Source organism: Echeneis naucrates, chromosome 11, assembly GCF_900963305.1.
Source record: "Echeneis naucrates chromosome 11, fEcheNa1.1, whole genome shotgun sequence".
NCBI classification, from domain to species: domain Eukaryota; kingdom Metazoa; phylum Chordata; class Actinopteri; order Carangiformes; family Echeneidae; genus Echeneis; species Echeneis naucrates.
This window is the reverse complement of record NC_042521.1, coordinates 7,840,924-7,862,233: the sequence shown is the minus strand read 5'-3', so window position 1 is coordinate 7,862,233 and position 21,310 is coordinate 7,840,924. Positions and strand designations below refer to the sequence as shown.

The 21,310-nt window shown below is 39.1% G+C and overlaps 1 protein-coding gene across 1 annotated transcript in view; it reads right to left on the bottom strand.

Moving 5' to 3' along the window:
• csmd3b (CUB and Sushi multiple domains 3b) overlaps positions 1 to 21,310 on the bottom strand; it is a 210,628-nt gene that overhangs the window by 159,012 nt on the left and 30,306 nt on the right. The window contains exon 4 of the mRNA XM_029514819.1: positions 2,921 to 3,118. Within this exon, the coding sequence (XP_029370679.1) occupies positions 2,921 to 3,118 (198 nt within the window). The remainder of the gene's footprint in view (positions 1 to 2,920; positions 3,119 to 21,310) is intronic.

Sequence of the window (21,310 nt, the reverse complement as noted above, 5' to 3'; positions counted from 1 at the left end):
TGAATTAGATAGCTTTCACTTGGCACTGTTGTACACAAAGGTAGGTTAGGTAGTAAAATGTATTGTGGCTTTCAGATGTACAAACTTGCACATGCACTTGATTATTATGGAGCCATTATTTTTATGCAGGAAAGTCAGATTATCCACATCAAGATAAAATGCAAAATCTGCCAAACTTGAAGTAAAACATTTCCATTATCACTACTAGTTGTGTTTTCCTGTCGTGAACGGAGAATTTTGTTTTGTGCTCTCGCAACCACCAAAGTAAATCCTCAGAGATGTACAATGTTCTGAAGCAGCCTCGTTGCAGTAGATAGCAATAATGTGAATTAGCAGGGTTTGTTTTTTTTTTAAAGGAAATGCTTCTTATGCTGTGCGTAATGGCTTTCTTCAATGGCTTTTGTCTCTTTAAAAATAACAGGAATAATCATTGGACCTCGAGTAAAGACATTGTAGATAAAGTGGTTCAGTGTCCTGTGTAATTTGCTTCAAAAGAGAAGACATTTTGATCATTTACGTCCATATCAAAGACAATGTCAGGAGGATTGGCATGAAAAAAAAAAGAAAAAAAAGAGAAATTTCTTAGTAAAACATAAATGTTGTACATATAAATTCAGGTAACATAAATAACTAAATGGCTTGTTTTGTGATGCTAATGCTTTTTTCATATCCATCTTCTTATCTTTATCTTTTTATAGCTTTTCTGGGCTACGAAAAATGGTGTTCAAGCAAAGATCCAATAAAGATTACCTTTAATCTTTATTGTTTTTTTGGTCATTGTCTACTGTTCTCAATACACTGGTCCAATGGCATCACACGAATATTGCCAGAAGTATTTCCAGTACGGCCCAGTGTGAGCTGGGATTGGCTCCAGCAGCCCCACGACCCCAAAACGGATCAGCGGTTTAAGATGGATGAATATTTCCAGTACGTGTCCTGGTTGACAAAGTCACCTCGATCACTGCTCTGAAAAATGAGTCCAAGCACAATTAAAACAGAAACGTCTGAGAGACTGATGCTACAGCGAGAGTCACTTTGTGTTTCCAGTGATTGCAAGCAGTTAATTGCCTTCTTTCTTTGTAGCTGTTTGTGGTGACTCTCTTGTTTATCACTTAAGCTTGGATCACAAAGGAGTGCACGTACCATGAACAGGTAGTCCTCCAGGTTCGATACCTTAAATCTGTCTCATGTCCTTAGGGAGGGTGGAGACATTTGGGCCTTTTGAGAGGTGCAAGTGCTTTCTCTTGTCTTTTCCTCTTCTGGATGATCGACTATGTGTTGCTTATCAGTTTTAAAACTGGAATCCATCCAGGTGGAGTGGCAAAGTTCAATTATTTGACTGAATCACTGCCTCTTTCGAGGCTATCAGGCCGCTTCATGTCCTTTGGCACTCACATGAGTCACTCAGATAAAATAAAAGGCGGAGAAAGGTTAAATAATTTTGTAGATTTACAATTTTTTTGAGTGAAATAAAATGAATCATCATTCTATAAATTTAATTCCAAGCTATATGTGTGGATAGAGCATATATTTGTATTCACTGTATGCAAGTTTAAATTCATGAATGTTTAATGTAATTTAGTTGTTTATTTTTATTTAATAGTATTGGTTTACATATACTATTAAATAATAGTATACTACATTTGTCTGTTTACAGTACCAAGCAGCTCAGGACAGACAAATTCCAAAAGGCGGAACATTATTTGTTCTCCTCAACCTTTCAGGACATGGTCCCTTATAACTGCACTATGAGACAGAGAAATGCTAGGACCCTAACCCTCACAGGTACACTGGATGCTCAGAGAGTTGCCCCGTGGCTACTGACTGGTGCTGATCACTCCAGAAAGCCCCGTTTTTAAAGCACCAACTGAATGTTGTGCCTAAACGAAATCAACCTGACATCAAATCAAGACAGCCACAAAAGGTGCTGAATGCCATAACAAGTGACTTAGTAGGATGTCACATATCATTTGCCTAATCAAAAAGCAGATATAGGTATTCCAGTGAAGCATGCTATGGTATCATCTTTCTTTCTGATTTTTCCAAGCACTAAAGTGACTAAACAAAGTTCTTGAAATGAGACTCAACCATACAGACTAGCAAAGTAAAACAATGAGAAGTCAGCAGCTAAGGGCTTCATAAATTTCCAGATTGCAGGTGTAATTCTCACTTGGATTGGCTGTAGAAGCCAATCTCAGCATAACGTGGACTTATTTACAGACATTTGATGAAATCATTTCTTAAACTCATGATTTAAGGGTGGCACAATGATGTTTATATAGATTATTTATCATAGATGCTACTCCTGCTGCTGGCATTTAATACGAATTACTTAAGATATTTTTCAACTGAACTCTTCATATATTTGCTCCTATATGTACTCCTTTATTCAAAAAGCAGAGCCATCTACTTTATTTACACCCACCTACACCATGTGTGGATTTCTGTCTGTACAAATGCAAAGAATTCTTTACAGTATGTACAGTAGTGTGACATGCCATACAGCAGTGTGTAAAAATAGAATACAACAAACTACACACTGCCAGTGATAAAATGTATTGTACACACTATAGGTAAACACACAATGCACAAAAATCCCCAATGTCTTTCCCGTACACACTCATGAAGGCATGCATAGTCCGTCTGTCTTACTGTCTCTCACACATACACATGTAATTTGTATGAAGAGTTTTATTCTGAGGTGCTGTTGACTTTGTTTTAGGATGACATTATATAAAGGCCTGTATCTCTAAAACATTAAAAATTGTTTATTTTATTATTCATTAAGTTTAAGTAATGGTTGTTTTCCTCGTGGTTTAATTTTTTAGATTACAATGGGTAATCAAGCTAATTTCCATTTTAGAATAAATCTCTTCATATGTAGTCAAGAACAAGCACATAAATGTATAGTTGACTTTACCTCGACAAATTGGAGCAGGAAAATCCCAGACAGCTGTGTTTCCAGCATTGGTGATGCAGGTGAGGGTTGCATGACCGTCTAAAACGTAACCCGGGACACAGCTGTACCGCACACGGTCTCCCACAGCAAAACGGCCGCCGCCGCTTAGCACTGCTTTGGGCGGGACACCAGGGTTACCGCAGGATGTGCTGTGAAGTTCTGCAGCAGAGAGAAAAAAAGATACATTTGGTTTATACTTTACACACACGCACGTCTTTTTGCAATTAATCCCATGAAAATATTGAACTCCTCTGGAACACTTACTGCCTTAGTCCAAAGACTGCAAAACACAATCTCACTTGTCACTATTGGCAGTTTTGAAGTATTACGCCAAGCACACAATTAGCAGCGTCCTTGCGCCTAATACATATTTTTCTTTATATTAACATTTTAGTATTATGATCAAAGGTGGTGGACGTAAAATAAGTCACCACTTTAAGTCAAAGCAGAATAAACCTGTGCCTGACAGATGCACATGCGTGACCATAAGCATCGACATACATAAATGCACACACACAGAAAGAGGAAGAGAGTGAAGAGAGGGAGATAGAGGGCGTATTAGAAGCCATAAACCCAGGAAGTAGATGGGAGAACAGGGACCAACTCTGGTCTTATTGTTTGAGCTTGATTGATACAACTATAAAACTGTTCAGACAGATAGGGGGTTAGGGAGAAGGGGTGAAATAGACGGTAGTGAAGGGGAGGAGAGAGCATAGAGACACAGAAAGAGGGGGAGGTAAAGGAAATGAGAGGCAGAGGATGCCCAATATGAAACTACTTAGACAGAAGGGAGCTGTAGAGGGAGGAGGAGGGAAAGTTAAAAGGGAGAAGAGAAAAAAGGGGAAAGGAAGCAGTAAACTGCTAGTATGAAACACTATCGTTGTTGTGCTCCCAAATGAGAGGTGGAAAAGAGCTGCACCTTAAATTGTCACCAGGAACTCTAAGACCCATGCAGAGCTCCACTCCTTTACTTCACAAATATGTGCAATAATCTTCAAACAAAAAGCTCAGAGTACAGCTGCAGGGGAATTCCTTCCATGATGGCGGCAAAAATTATCATTCACAAGCAAGGCAGAGGATAGGCAAGATTTTGAGTCAGCAAATGAACCATTTAAGTGTTTCTTAGATTGGTTGGCTGATGGATTTTTTGTACTTACTTTATTGTGAGACCTCTCAATAACACCCCCCCCTCTTCCTATACTGTATCTACACACAATGGTTACTCGAAGGGGTACATCGATGTTTTGCATCATTTGGTGGACATACACAGTGCTTTAGATATTTGAATCAATCTTGCTAGCTTTTCATTATTACAATCTGTTTTGAGTATAATGAGGTCCTCTTGACCAGAACGCATGGTTCAATTTAAAATAGATGGAACTAGAATCAAGAGAACTATTAATAGAAATAACTTTTTCTACCTTTGCAGAAAAACACACACACAAAAAAAAAGATTTTCTGTAAAGTGTATGCTAAATCCTTGTAGTATGTACAAAATGGAGATGACCCCCCCAAAAAGAAACCCCTCTCCTCCTTATCTCCACAGAGACACACTTAGATACTAGCACATATGCGCGCGCACACCCACACACGCACGCACAGACACACTCGGATAATCCATCACTGTGGCGACCTCCTGTGCTCTATTGTGTCTGGTTGTTAGGTTGGCCTAGTGTTGTGACCTGTTGGCCTATCGATTTTGCCAGTCAGTGTGGCCCTGCTCTGAGTCGGGATGTGTGTAACTCAGTGTTGTCTCAGACACTCATTTACTCTCTCTCTTTCATGGCCCAACACACATACACACACAGTGCCAGTCTGTCAGTGACTCGAGGGGCTATCAGAAATGCACATACCAAGACTTTCCCTTCTTAGCTATTTGATTATCTGATCAGCAAATTCTATCATAATTTCACTCTACCGGTCTACCATTTTATATTTTTCATGGAGCTTTTACTGCTCCCCAGGATCATTTTCCATTCTTTTCATTGATTTTGTCATTTATTTTCTTTCATCCATCTGTTTCTGCTTCTTTAGCCTTTTATTTTTAGCTGTTATTCCCATTTTTTAATCTCTTCTCCATCTTTTCTCAATGTCTCCGTCTGGCACACTCCACCCATCTCTTCCCTCCTGTTCCTCATCTGCTCCCCCCTTAAACAAAAAACGTTGATAACATGCCAGCTCCTTGCTTCTCTCTCACTGTTATTCCATCTATTTTGTGCATTCCTTCATTCATCCTTTCCTTCTCTGCCTTGTTTATTGTGGACACCACATCCTTTCATTACACAAGTTTATTCGGTAGCTTGCGGCCACACCATACGTTTTTCAATGGTTTATTACTGGCTTCCCCTTTCTTATTTATTTTCTCTTACCCTTACTTCTTCATGTTCTGTATCCTCATTCTCTTTATCTGTTCATCTATCTCTGCCTCTCTTTCCCTTCCTGTGTCTCTCCCCAGTTTACCATAACCATGATTTCAGTCTCAGTTGCTTCATTACAAGCTGCTGCTTTTATGGACCATCTGCAGAACTACCTTCATTCGTCACAGACACACACACACACGGGCACATAAAGGCCTGCACAGAGAGCAGACACCAGCATACAGCTACTCTGTCAAACACACACGCCATGACTTCAGAGGACAGTACATTTACTCCCAATCAATTCCTAGAGACTTACTCTAACCTTAAACATAACTACTACTTGCTTAACCCCAACCTCTTACAGTTATGGGGAATTGCTTCATGTCCTGAGAACAAAGACAAGTCCCCATAATATTACTCTAACAGCTACAGGCCCTCACAACATGAGTAATACCTGGGCCACCCACCCATTTACCTGGCTTTTATTTCTCTCTAGATAAGCAATTACAGTTGAGTCCAGGTGCAGGGAGCACGAGATGGAGGGGGAAGAAGTGAGATGAGAGAAAACAGAGTAGTGGGTAGACGTGAGAGCAAAGTGGTGGAAAAGAGTTTTAAGTGAGACGGATGACACTGCAGATGGAAGGATTGGAGGGGGAGTGAAGGACGACAGAGACAGACAGACAGACAGACAGACAGACAGACACAGAGAGAGAGGCAGAGAGTGAGCAAGAAAAAAGATGTAAATAAGACAGAGAGGCAAAGACAGAAACGGATTATTACAGAGTTTGGAGGTTTTACACTTCCGTCAGCAGTAACTTTTATAAAAGATGAAGCCGGCTTCATACCAGAACAGATTAGATGCTGAATGCATGAAAATAAAGCGTAAAATTTGTTACAAGAAGGCACGTACCCAGATTTCCATTTACTACTTCTGAAAAATGATTTTCAGAATTCTTTCCAGACATTTTCCATAATAGATAGCAGCTTTATAAGAACTATAACTGAACAGACAAATGAGTTTCTCAGGTCTGTAACAAACAGATGTGTGTTCTGGGACATTTAGATCACTAAAAGGTTTCACTGGCTGTCAACTTTAGAGTCTGTTGCCTGTCACTTTGATTTATTTACCACTTTGACCAACTCTTTTTATGGACTTGTGAAGAACTTGACTCATAAAACATTTTATTCTTTTAAGTTAACAAAATTTTACAGTCCATCGTATTGTGGCCTTGTGGCCTCCCTCTGACAAAGTCAAGAGTAAAATCAGCTTTAATTTCACTGTGAACACAGTCTGTTTATGATAGTATTAATGCTTACATTACACTGTGTCCATTCAATTAGCATGGACAATTTTAAAGGAAAAAAGAACAACTTAATATTCATCAGTTAATGTATATTTTTTAGAATTCATTATTTTTACGGCATTTCATAAACCCAGGCCCTACGCTTGAACAGTCTTTGTTACCACTGCTGTAATAGCCTCTTGTTCTAGCATGAAACTTCACTGTGGGTCATTCTCTTTTGTTATTTAGAGAATATCTTGCCATCATAAAAAACAGACAAGCAGATATCTGCAGTTAGAGAGTCCATTTTCACTTCATCTCTAAGTTAGTTTCATCTGATTTAAATGCCATTTGGAACTGAATGTGAATTGGTGAGGAAAAACGAATCTATAATATAAAATATGTAGATACAGGTACAACCATAACTAATATTGGGAATCAGAATGGGAATCAATCAAGCCGTACCTAACGTATTAAAAATGACAATGTGCTGGGATAAGTTACATTTTGTTGAATAAAGCAAGTAGGAATGGGTAATGGCAATATATTTAAATGCAGCCATATAGTTTTTTTTAAATATTTACTTTTCCAATATAGCAGTCTGTAAAAACACTGAGGTTTAAAAGGTAATAATTTTGGAAACAATCTTTTGGTTAAAAAAAAAAAAAAAGAAGAAGAAGAAGGAGAAAGAAACAATTTAGTGCCCATTTTACGGGGGAATTTTCCCCCAAAACACTCCATTGTTATAAAGTTTCTGCAGAGCTGTCAAGCTTCTGTCAGTCGTACCAGGATTTAGGCAATTTCTTCAAATTCTAACTACGACAGCTCAACGATCAAAAGTAGGATAATGTGGAATTATTCTACATGGCTAGATTCTTTTCAGCATGAAAAGATTAATGCCAAGATGAGACATCCACTATTTTGACATTGTGACACCTTCTTCTATGAAAGCATTAACAGAATAAAATGTCAAATTACATTAAAACATCACTTCTTTAAAGGTCACGCTGAGTGAAAAGATGATTGATAAGAAGGATAGAAGGAAGGAATGGGACAAAATATTCTCGTTGACATGGTTAAATGATGCACAAACCCCCTGAGGCAAAATGAGAAGAATCCACTTTGAACAGACGGTAAATACGTGTGTTTAAACTGCTGTGTAGATTGAAGGTTTGAAGAGAATAATGGAGACACACAGAAGAGCAAATGGTCAGTCGTTGATAAGACCACTTAGGGAAGAACACATTCCCCTTCAATGATAATGATACTACAAGCTCTAGCATTAAAACACACCCCAAAACAACAGGAGGGCGGCCAAGATATATAATAATGTAAGCAATAGAACAAGCATCCACAGTTATGGCCTCAAATAACAAACAAACAACATCCACAGTCCAATAAGAGGAGCAGCAGGGGATAAGATTACAGACGACTCCCTGTAGTGAAGCATGGCCGACGCACCAGCAACTATTCATTTAACTCCTTTTTTCAACTTTAAATTAACAAAAGGTACTCCTCACACAAGAAAAAACGTCTCAATTTTTAGGTTAGTTTTCAGCACAATTTCCTAATTTGTGAAGCAGCTGAAAAGCTACAGAAAGGTAGTTGAATAATTGAGATTGAGATTTTACAGTGAATTAAATTTTTTGTGCTAAATAATCCCTTTGATTTGCAATGGATGACCACTGAACATGTAAAGCTTTCAAATGCTCCAAAAGTCTGAATTTTGGTTACAATGTTAGCACAAACCATCTGTTTCAGTTATGTGGGCAATAAATTCCATGCACAAGCAGGAAAAGTCACAGAGACATGTTTTGTTTATTTGGCCTGGAGGTATATACATTTAAAGTAAAATCGAAAATACAACTAAAGAGACTTTTTAATGTTATTTTACTTTATACATTTTATTTGTACAGGAAGTCTTGTTTCCTAATTAGGACACACATTTATGACTTATGACAAAGAAATGTTAATGGGGACATCACTTTAACGAGAATGTAATGGATGAGCAGATGAGCTAAAAATATGATCCCTCCAGCTCTGGCTGTCTCCATTATGGAGGTATAAAAACAACCTCCAGTCCCAACAGTTTGACTGGGTTAGGTTTATTTTGTCTTTGATGGCCCTGTACACAAAGTCAAGGATGGGAATAAACTTCACTAATGAATCACGCACACGCGCACACACACACACACATTAGATTTGCAAATCCCCCCAGAAACTGTTGATTGGAAGCTGCTTGGTGATGATGTAATTATAAGTAATTATGATTAATTATGAAAACATTAATGGAGGGGAAATGGACTAAGTGGTAGCAGAAGGTGTGTGTGTCAGAGAGCGACAGAGATGTTGAGCAAGCATTTAAGTGCAAAAAAGAGCTCCAGGATTGATTAATAGCTGTTCAAAGCACTAGATCATCTGGTGACTGTAAAGATCAACTGATTCGCACAACTGTGTTGCTAATGAACGTAGCCTCAAGTGGCGATCAAACTAAACAGACTAGTAGTGTCCTTTAACCACACACACACACACACACACACACACACACACACACACACACACACACACACCCTACATGACTTGACTGATAATGATTCTTATTGATATAATGTATTTTCTAGCCCCTAGCCCGAAACGTAACCAACACAATGTAACAACTAATGCCAGCCCTAAGCATAAACCTTATCGAACTTGAATCCTTAAAATCTGAAGGTCTTAAGGTTCAAATCTTAACCCACAGGGGTAGAAGCAGTTTTGAGGACTTCTTATTATTGCTCTCTGAAAACAATAATTGTCTGTTCAGTGAGGGAGCTTCAGGTAGCGGTGTCCATACATGTGATTCTCGCTTTAGTCTGAGCTGCACATAAACAGAATATCCTGTATATACAGATGAAAAAGCAATGTCTGAGTAAGAACTGTCTTTTTTGCTATTTCAAAATGAAGATCTTATTAAATTCCTGAGGCAGATTACCACCAAACTTATCCAAATACCCAGGAAACTTCTGTGTTAAAGGTACAATATGAAAGTAAATATGTTTTGTGTGTATTAGCTAAGTGTTATTTCTCACAGTTACTGATGTTTCAGCCAAAGCTTACTTTTTATAGTAACAACAATTTTATGGACCACTGTGCATGCAAAAATATTTTATCAATAGAACTAATAAGGACACACTCACATTAATGCAACCAAGTGAATAATACAGTCTTAGTCTGCTGTTCAGTTAAGTATAAACTTCATGTGATAGAAATATACAATTAGAGAGATCTCTGAAGATGTAATTTAATGAGAATGGGTGAAACAAGTTAATCATTTTCAGGAAGACAATAACCCCATACAACACAATTACCTGACTTTTGTTGATAGAAAATCCAGGATGTTAGCTGAAAAGATGTACTTTTCCAGCCTAGTAATTTCCTTGTATGTAATTGAATGAGCAGATAATGATGGCAGTCTGACTGCTCTCAAAGAAACATGGGGATGTAAATTATAAGGCCTTTACCTCCACTTCACAAGCTTGTCTGCACACACTCGAGCCTGTGCCAATGGGTGCATGTCACTAAACGTGTATAAATAAGGATAAATGTCTATGTTTTATGTGTGTTTGTGTCTGTGTGTCCGTGCAGGCATAGCTCCTTGATGCGGTGATCGATGTTTCTCTGCGGCATGGTTCAATAAACCATTAGATTCCGCCTGAAGACATTCTGCCAACAGTACTTCATTAGACCCCCACACACACTAATAAAAAAAGCAACACATACACACCCTTCTTTCACTAATTGTTCTGTCATGACTTCTGTCTCAGCCCTATTTATAAGCCTCCTGTCATACTCCACCTGCCCACCAGATGTTCCAAGACTTTATTGTTTGTAGATCCACCTGTTCACCTGCTCTATTTCCAACCACCTGACCTTCCCTGTCTACACAAACATTTCTCATTTCCCTCATCTGCTCCCTCGTATTTGTACCACTCCTCCTCCTAAAGCAATTGTTTACTAATGTTTGTGTACTGGTCCCGAGTGCAGTTGACTGTGCAGTAGCCTTCTTTTCTGTCTGTACTTTAGTTGTCTGCTGCTTAGAAGCAGCAGACAACCTCATACTCACTGAGCTGGGAGGCCCTCTCGGAGCCTATAACTACGTTTTGGAAGTAGGGCTCTAAATTCCAAGAGGTATCCTTTTCTAGGTCTTCAGCTCTGAGCAATGTCCTGTTTCTTCAAGGCATATCACCTTTATCACCCAAATGATCATATTTGGTTTTGCTTCCTAGTCTGCTTATGCTGCAGCTAGCCTTCAACTTCCCCATCACCAGACTTCTAATCTCCAGTCTGCACACGCTTTGGCTTGCCTCTAGCTGGATTCAGTTTCATGCGTGGCTTCTTGAGTCACCTTCCTTGGTAATCGTCTGGTTATTTCTAAAAGGTATTTAGGGGTCAGAGCCTCTGGAGGATGCATGGGCTCTGAAGATGTTCATCACCCACTTTGCCAAGCGACCTTGCCTCTGCCTATGGGCAGCTTTTGCTCAGAAATGGTGCCCAGGGCCATTATCAGTGACCTGGCCTCACTGGCAAGTCACCTGAGTTGGTTGGCCCAGCTGATTTCCTGTTTTCCTCCACATCCTGTCTGCTTCCACATCTGGTCCACCTCTCTTCTGGTCTTAAGTCGGGCATCCCAGCCCCAAGAGTTAGCTATCCCTACAGATTTCCCGCCCGTTTCTCAGCCCAGCTGTCAGACTCTCATTTCCATAATCTGGTGCCCAGTATTAATACCAGGCAAAGGCTGTTTTCATTTGAAATTTGCATAGTGTTGATTTAACTTCCTGTGATGTGTATGTAGTTAACTGTTGTCTAACCTATCTGTTAATCTGTATGTAACTCTGCTCCTCATCCCTTAATCTATTCAAGTTCTTTCATTGCTGCCTGCGTCTGGGGTTGGAGCCTGCCTGTTTGTGTTCTTACCACCAGCTGCGACACGTTTTGCCTCAACAAGCTGTAGCCATCAGAACTATGAATGCTACCATTTTATCTGACCTGAAAGGATTGACTCCATCTTTGTGAAGTCCAGGACAAAGCGCCATAAGATTTCATTCATTCATCTTCTACTGCTTATCCATTTCTGGTTTGTGGGGGATGGAGCCAATCCCAGCTCACATTGGCCTAGGAAGGGGTGCACCGTCGCAGAGACACAGAGACCAACAACCACTCACACTCACACTCACACTCACAGTCAGACCTACGGACAATTTAGAGTCAGCAGTTAACCCAAATGTCTTTGGACGGTGAGAGGAAACCCACAGAGAGAAAGGCCCCAGGCTGGGAACCAAACCCACAACCTCCTTATTGTGGAGCAACAGCGTGAACTACTATGTCACCATGCTGCGCACTGAATGGTACAGCACAGCGCTCAGTTCTCCAAGGGTTTCCACACAAGTGGTTGTTTTCTGCACTGCAGTCTCACTGTTTTCTAGGCAGATTATGTATAATGTTCACACTATTAAATTACATAACATTACACATACAACTATAGAGCTCTTTTCTCAGTGTCAGTATGTTTATACTATTTAGAGTCGGTATACCATTAAGGTTTGACATCTCATCCGTCCTTATATGAAGGGGCTGCACTGATTTAAATCAGAATCCTGATCTGCCTTCCCTTCCCTCTAAGTGACCCTACTTACACATTCATCTCTCTCTCTCCCAGCTTCTTTGCCTCCCCTCCCTCTGTTATCTCTTGTCACAGCAACCCCTCTCCTCACTATTAATTAAATACGTGTGTGTGTCTTGTGTATGAGCGCGCACACATCAGGCTTCAGTATTAATTAAAGGTGTGAATGCTAATTGGTCAGATCAATAACAGGTCTTTAGGCCTCAGGGGGCAACAGCCAATAGGAAATCGTTATGTGTCTGACATCACTGTCACTCTGCTGAAGCTATGCTGCACTGTGACACATGCACACGCAGACACTGACACACACACACACATCTGCACTGATACACGCCTTTTTGCACTTACAGTCACACTACAATCATCAGGAAGGAGAGGTTCACCTCAAAAGGTTGAGAGAGATGACGAGGGAGTTTAGAAGCCAAAGAGGTTAGCAAGACAACTGGTGAGGCAGATAGAAGCTTACTGTACATCCCTAAAACCAAATCAATATCCATTAAGGAGAGCAAGAGACAGAGGGAGAGAGAGCGGGGGAGGTAAAGAGAGAAGGAATTTCAAAGGAAAATCAGATGCCGTAGTTGTCATTGAACAGAGCAGAGTAAATGAGTGTGTCCTCTCAGAAGGCCTTTTTTGCTGATCGATAGCAGAGCGTTCTTTCTCTTCCCTCCCACATACACACATGCAAATGTCCTTTTTATCTTAAAATCTATTTTCTCTCTATCGTCTAAAGGTACCGGTCATTGTCAGTGTGATATTCAGTCAGGTGGATGAACAAAAAAAAAAAAAACCTTTTTATCATGACCTCAGCATGTCTATTATTAGAAAACAGAAAAGAGGTAAAAAGGGATCTTGCTGCAACATGGGTGGTCAAGTAGATGGTGCGGGATTCACGCTGTGGTGGCTTCCAGCATAAGACTCTGATCCAGGTCCTGTGTTGCATGCCATTCTCCTCTCTCTATCCCCACTTTCTGTTGGCCTCTCTGCCACTTACTGGGGTCAGAATGGGAGCTTTTTTGTTTGAAAGGGGAAGAATCGGTGGTTTACTTAATGGGATAAAGACATGTTGCAGGTAGTCAGCTCGATTTGCGATGGCAAGCTCATCCAAACACTAGCGCCTCAGAATTACGCCCCAGCTAACCAGCATCCATGTCCTCATCCTGCCACCAATATAAATTACTTTTGCATCGTCTACAAAAAGTAAACAAACTTGAATGTTCATCCAACAGTTTCTTAATCATCAAATTTCACTCTGTGTTGAGCAAAGGTGCAAAAAATTTAATAAATGAAACATTTAATGGTGCAAATCAAGTTCTAAGTAGCGCTCTACATACTAAATAATAGAAAATGGAGGCAAATTTAGAACAGAGGTATTTTAGCTTTTTGTCCATCCAATGTAATGTTGTAACGATAATATTTCTGAATTCAAGATTTCCAACACATTAAATGGAGAAAAACACACAGATTTTCATAAAAAAACAAAAAAACATTTGTGCTGTTCATTTTTCCATTCAACATTTATTCTAATATATGTAATCAACAAGGTTTTCTTCAAGCAAACAATTCGGTTGTGCTGATAACAATCAAGCTGCCAACAACGGGAGGTAATGTAAGGGTAATGGTGTTAGTGCATGAAATACTAGCCAGTAACCCATGCCCTGTAGCCACAGTCATCGTTAATGTGTGTGTCAAAGCTGGTGGCAGCAACAGTGGCAGAAGTGCACGTAGGCAGGTTCAGGAAGAGAATTTTAACAGGTAAATTGAAGAGAACAAGGCTTACCCATAGATAGGTGGAGTAGTGGGCAGACAGATTGACTTGTAGGTAGAAAGCATGCTGCATGCAGGCAGGTCACATGGGCAAATTCATTAGGACATTAATCTGGGGAATGGTCAGCCAACAGTCTGGGGAAATTGTTGGTTTAACTACTGGCTGAGAAAATAAGACTGCAACAGATGTGCGAGTTGGCTGGGTATCTTGGGTGACAGGGATGAATAGACGAGTGGATCTGGGAGTAAGGTGACAAAGATTGGAGGAAATTTCAAAGATATCTTGTAGATGAAGAATGGCAGGAGAGGGGAGAACCAAAGTAAACTGAAATGAGATGGAAGTAAAAAGAGTTGGGATGTTACGTCCACAGGAAGAAACAAGAGAGCCCTGAGATATAACGAGACAGTGAGTTTGTGGACTCCAGTGGTTGACATCTTCAACTGAAGGGAAAGTCATTAGTTTGTGATGAAAACATCTTTGTGTGTTTTCTCTAGTTACAAAGTCAAGGTAGGCTACCTAGCTAGCTTTGTGTGCGTGTGTCTGTGTGCACGCGCACTTGTCCTGGTATGCGTGTTATCTAATAGCTGCAGTTACTGTTGCGTAACATATTAGATTTCATCAAAAGACCCCCTGGAAAGCTGACTGACAGATATCAGCACACACACAAACACACTTTAAACTAGTAAACTCACTTTAAATGAGAAACTAACCAACCAAGGCAGCCACAGCTGAGTAACCATCCTATATATAAATGCAGTGACAACATAGTGTCTGAAAAACAAATAGAACACGATTAAAGAAGGAGAAATACTGTATTATTACCTCATTACCTCAGCATTATCTCGGTTTTTGTCAAACTAAAATACATATGCCATTATGCCATTAACAAGGCTCAACAAGGACAAAGATCCAGGGAGCACAATCCTTCCACAAACTGGAGATGTTTTCCAGGAAACGTAGGTTAATGCAAAGTAATGGGACGTCTTAATATCTGTCAGGACTCCTGGAAGGCTGATGGTTTATAATTTACCTTCAAATTTATTCATGTTCAAATGATATCAAAATACAATGGCAGGCTTTATTCCCAAGTACACTTCAAGACATAATCAGAAGACTGCTGTTCTTTCAGCCTGTTTCCATCATGTCCCTTTTAATCTGGTCCTCTTTGATCTCTCTCCTTGTCCTCATGTCTTTGTACCATTAGTGCAGCACAACCTAACATCAACTACAAATCAACAAGTGCTTTCTCAGCACATTTTACTTCACTCCAAGCACAGATAGAGTTGTGTATCTGTGTATGGAGTCTTTGGGGAATCAATTTGTAAAGATATTTTCATCAGAAGAGAAAATGCAACAGTTGTATCTGTCATGAAAGACACAAACATCACAGAGCAAAACTCTCTCCAGCCTACTGCATTTTTTTGGGGGGGGGGGGGGGGGGGGGGGGGGTTTACAGCTAACTAAATGTGATCAAAATCCGGTGGCAGGGTAATACTTTCCCATGCTATTAAATAAACTTTTCTCTTTTCTGTTGCTGTAGTTGTCCACTGCAATTAATTTATTTAATTGAAACTTTAACATCAATTGCAACAGTGTATATGTTCTGATGTTGAATATGGTAAACTATGACAATATCTCTGAGTAGAAATTTTAATTCATAAACTAAACGAGGCCCTACAGTGAGCACTGTCAAAGTCATAGGAACTACTTTAATTGGCTGCACTGTGCTTGAGATAAAATGAACCCTCTGGTTTTCATATCCTACATTAACATATTTACTTTGAAGAAAGCCTCAGACTCCCAACTTATTAAAAAAATAAATAAAAAAACCCCACAAACTCAATGAATCTCAAACAAAGTAAATTGGTGGTAAGTAAGTAATGGTAAGTTATGTCAGAGCATTAGACATGGGTTTTCCTACAACAGCAGTACTTGTGATGCTAAAAGCAGTCTGGGAATGAAACAAGAAAATCCAGTGACAGAAGAATAATTAAATATTTAAAGAAAAATCTTCCTGGTATGCCCTTAAAAAATTACACCTCCTGATAAAATGAGCCAAAAGATGTACAAGTTGATATTGGGGTTGTGATGGTGTTTCTATCTCATCACATTTTAGAAGATTATGCTGGTGAAAATTATTTCATCGAATGACAGTTTTGAGAGATAAGTTTTCTGGAAATGCAGTCTGGGATAGCTGTCTGGCTCGTGGCATCAGAAACTGCCATGTCAGCATGACCCTACTCATTTTTTTGGTTATGCTAATCAGGTGACATTCCTTCCTGTTTGGCAGGATAAGCTGATTGGATGGGCCGGGGTGGTGACCCTCAAGGGAGGCCGTCAGATTGGTTGGCTGATATAAAGCTGAATAATAAAGTGGCATTGGCCAAGAGAGTGTATTATCATTAATACAGCCTCACACACCCACACTACTGCCGCACATATAGATACTTCTATGTGTGTCAATAAGTGAAAAATGTACCAAGATAAACAATATTCATTTGGCCAGTGATATTTTGATATCTGATATAATTTACTCAAATTTCTGGATGGTTTGAAACAGCTCCCTGTGATTTCACCATAAAAGTTTTTAATATAAACTCCATAATATCATTCACATAAACATATCAATAACTAGGCTCATTTTGGGTCAAATTTGCTTTTTACCAGTCCGGGCATTTTAGATTACACAGCTAAAAATGGCTGCTTTATAATATAAATCTGTCATTAAAGGAGCGCATTTCATCCAGGTATTTTCTTAATTTAGAATTTCCTGGACTTTGTGATGAATGGTTACTACACTACTTTAGCTAACGAAGATGTTTGGCAGCCATTTTCTATGATAACATTGTCAAGACATCGAATTGATACATTGTGCAGTCAGTCACTGAATGTCTGACACTGGGAGATCTGGCAGCTACTTGGTGTCATGCCATTATAAAATTGTATACAACAATCCAGAAAATGCTCTGATGTTTTTTGACAGTGGTGGGTGGGTAACCTTGTGAAGTTTCCATAACAGCATTGTCTGTTGCTGTACTCAACAGTTCAATTCAACCATATATATATATATATATATATATATATATATATATATAAAAAAGTCAGATATCCAAAATCACCACATTACTGTACTGAGTTACTGACATTTGACAATATGCTTTTATACTTTTCTGACTTTTTCCAATCCTCGAAGAAACGAAGAAATTAACAGGGAAAAAAAGTCCATATTTTCCTCCAAAATTCAGTTTCAAACTAGTTGCTCTTCACATCTACTGTTACTGAGTGTTTTTTTTTTTTTTTTTTTTTACACATACTCACATACTTCACATTTGCTTGTTATATTCACAGGGGAATAAGTGGAACGCATGCATATAAATTGCATATAGAGACAGAGATATAGGCATACATGTATGCACACACAAACATCACTCAGGACTGTAAAACCAGATTTCTCCAGGGGCAGAACTGAAATCCCTTCTCATTGTAAATGTATGAATTGAGTCATGGTTGAGTCATGAAGGTGCAGAATGTGTGTTGAGCTGTGTACAAAAACAGCCAGAGAGAAACAGCCCAAAAAAATAATATATATATATAAAAATAATAATAAATTAAAAATTAAACTCAACTTCACTGATTATGTCAACTAGTGTGTCACTATGTGTCAGACCAACAGCACTGAAGTACAAAACAAAATCTTGGTTAGTGACATCTCTTTCCTCAGTCACAGTTACCTACTGCGCTTCACAGGCTGGTGAAAGCAGCCCCTAAACATGCAACCAAATAAAGTTACATTCTGTAAACGAGAGTCAACAACAAAATCCATCACAGCCGGGAGCCCATGCTGGTTCTGTTGTGACACGCTCCATGGAAATGCTGGCATTAAGCTAACTAGTGAAAGCATGTTTTGTTCTACAAACTCATAAGATTGGTAACAAATTAGCTCAAATTATCGTATCCTCTTGACAGGCACTAATGAAAGCAGACATAACAATATGTAGCTATCAAGTTAATTATGCAATGAGGAGGGAAAGGTAGTTTTGTGACAAGCTAGAATTGGAAAGAACTTCAACCTTGGACCTATCTGCTGGGACTGGTCACATGAGAGACAGTGACAGAGCTGATAAAAACTTTATGTGGACCCCATGGCTAGTCCATCTGTGTTCTGGCTTCATCTCTTTCCTTTTCAGAAGTCTTTTGAGTGGGAAAGCATCTTTGCTAAATTGATGCAAATTCTGGAAGGTTATTTTCACATGAACCTTGAAGAATGCACAGTGCCATTTTGCACGTGGCCGGTGAATCACATCCATTAACACGTGGAAGCAAAAGCTCTGCCATGCATGCATCAGTTCCTGGAAAACAGTTGGGACTGCCATAAAGGCATCAAGCCTGAAATATTACAGGTGCAAGGCAAATGTTAGGAAACCTTTTGAAACAAACAATGCTGATGTTTGCTGAATTCTGATGGAAGGAACAACTTTTGTTTCAACAAAAGTTTCAAATCAACTTAAAAAGTTAGTTAATTTTGTCAAAAAGAAACCAAGATGGCCACCAGCCACATGTTTATACTGTGGTCAAAGGCCATTGGTCTGGCCTGTACTTTCTGTAAAGTTGCTTTATGATTTTGTGAACCAAATTGTCCTCCTTGATTTCAGCCATTAGTCCAGTTAAAAAGCTTAAACATTAATTGGTCCTTATAAGCTCCACTGTAGCCCCTTCAATATCTATAACAGATTGGAACTAGCTGTTGATTTACACATGAAATTAAGTTGTTTTTTTTTATACAATACATAACATGTTTATCTGTGTTTGTTTGGCTTGCAACTACAGGGCCATATGCCATATTAATTCCCTTTTATTTCCTTCACACTGTTTTTATTACGGGTGCCATTACTGCCACAAAACATTTCATTTGTTATGTTACTATTTTTCTGGCTTATTTGTGTGTTCAATTTATATCATTAGTAGGTACCAAGTGAATAAATCAGTGTAGAGTGACAATAAGAAAAAAAAATAAAAAAACACTTGAGTGGTATAGAACACACACTGTGCATTCAATTACTAATGGTAGAAATATGGCGGCTGTTTGAGGCTTCAAGCAAACTGAATCTATTTTTGTTTACTCTAAAGTTCCTTCTCAAAAGCTAAGAACAATTAGCTTCTCTCTGCTGAGTCTTTCCAGAGACATTTGTCGCAAGTAGGTGTTGTTTTTTAAAACTGGGTTTCAGACAAAATAGCTTTTTTCAAATGCAGCAGACCAGCTATAATCACAATAGACGCTCTGAAACACATTTCAAATTAACAGGAGTGTAAGCAAACAGAAAAAAGGGCCCGAATGCCATCTGCTGTCTTTTGTTCTGTCAAATACAACTGCCTAACATTTATACAAGAGAATGTATGAAAAGAAACCTTGTCTTGTTTAGTATTTTTGCAGTATTATTTGGCCAATTCAAAATGGTCAAATGTCACATGAATGTAATATCTGAAGAAAGGGTAATGGCTGTGAGTAAGAGGTAAGTGACTTGACCAGAGTAGAGAGAAAAAGGTCAAAAGCCAAGTGGTATCCAATGGTAGCTTAATAAATTATGTTGATTTATATGCATAAGCATCTTTTTATCCATGTAGTATGCTGTGACCTCTGAGTGAGGATTTCCATTAGCTCCCTGGCGCCTGTAAAACTCTAAATCATTTATGTCAAGATTGTATTGGAGAAGATTAAGCATATGAGTGCACCACCAGATGGTTACTGGATTGTCTGCAGGCTCCTGTGTGTAAATAACACTGCTTGATATTTTGTCGAACTGATGGATATACACTCAGATAGAGAAAGGTCCTTTGAAGGGTTTGACATCTGGCTGGCAAGAGCGCCCAACGCGTTTAACCTGTTTCCGGCATTGTCTGTTTGTTCGCAGAAATACAAATGAATTCCTGCCCTTCTTCCAGAAAATTTCCTTTTGTCTTATCACCTCCATCTCTCCCTCATTCGGTACTTGTAATTCCGGTTCCTTAGGAATACGGCAGCTATGGCTGAATGAGTTCTTACATTAATAAGCTCTCATTACATGAAATAAAATCATCTGTGATAGATATAGGGCTCAGTATGCCCATGTCAGCACTCTGACCGTTCAAGCCACTACAGCACCCTCCAAAAAGGAAAAAGAAAAAATTTGTGTGTTTTGCAGAACTTTTTTCCATTCTTTATTTTAATAGTCATCACTTATGCCCTCTCCTGAGCTATTACATAAAGTAAATGAAGGCGGTACTGTTATATCTTAGGAGGAGGAGGAAAACACACAAGTTGGGGATAATGTAAGCGCAGAGGAGACTTGGGAAAGCAGCGGCAGTGAAGAGAGGCTGGGGATGAAGGGGGCATGAAGTCTGCTCACCTGTTAGTCACATGGCAGATAGTTCTTGGATGTGGAACATGTTCTGTAGTTCGCATTCAGGAGAAAATGATTACAACTGGGAGATGTCTGTGTGTACCATATGCACACCCATGTCAGTTGTGTTTCTATGCATGATCACACTGCTGACCACATGGCTGTGTCCAAATATATATTGCAGAAATGTGGTCAATGTACTTTTTGCTCAAGTTTAACACAATTTCATGTCTTCTTATTATGCATCTTGTTTTTATTCCCTCATACTTCAAAGGGGCTCCCTCTCTCAGAGGGTCTTCTAATCAAAGTGTGCATGTTAGATAGCTACAACATTTTCAACAATTTAGTATTAGGTTCGAACAAAACATCCTTTTTGCAATAAATAAATATAAGCTTCAAATGAAAGATAATTACCTCTAAAGACTGTTACTGCGATGTGGTATGTTATTAACTTGTCATACAATTCTTGTTTGTACATAAGTAAATTAGCGGTGGCACAGCAGATCATAGAACAGAACTGATGAAATCTGGTGGTGGTGAAAAATCTATTTGTTTTACGTCTTCCTTTTTTTTTTCTAATTTAGTTTAAGCTGCTAAACATGAGCCATTATCAAAAAGAATGGAACTAGTCGATCGTACGAAAACAAAAATAAGAGAGGATGAATGAAGATGAAAAAGGAGAAGGTGGAGCAAAAAAACAAAACAAAAACAAGTCCAAAAAGCAAAAACATGAATTCTTCAAGAACAATCACATTGGGAATGAGCAGCGTGTGTGCGCGTGTGCGTGCGTGTGCACGTGTATCTAAGTGCTGTGATAATCTGTGATTCTGTCTCATCAGCACAGTATCAAACCATGTTAAATAATACATCACTATCTTTCCCTCTGCTTCACACACATATGCACATA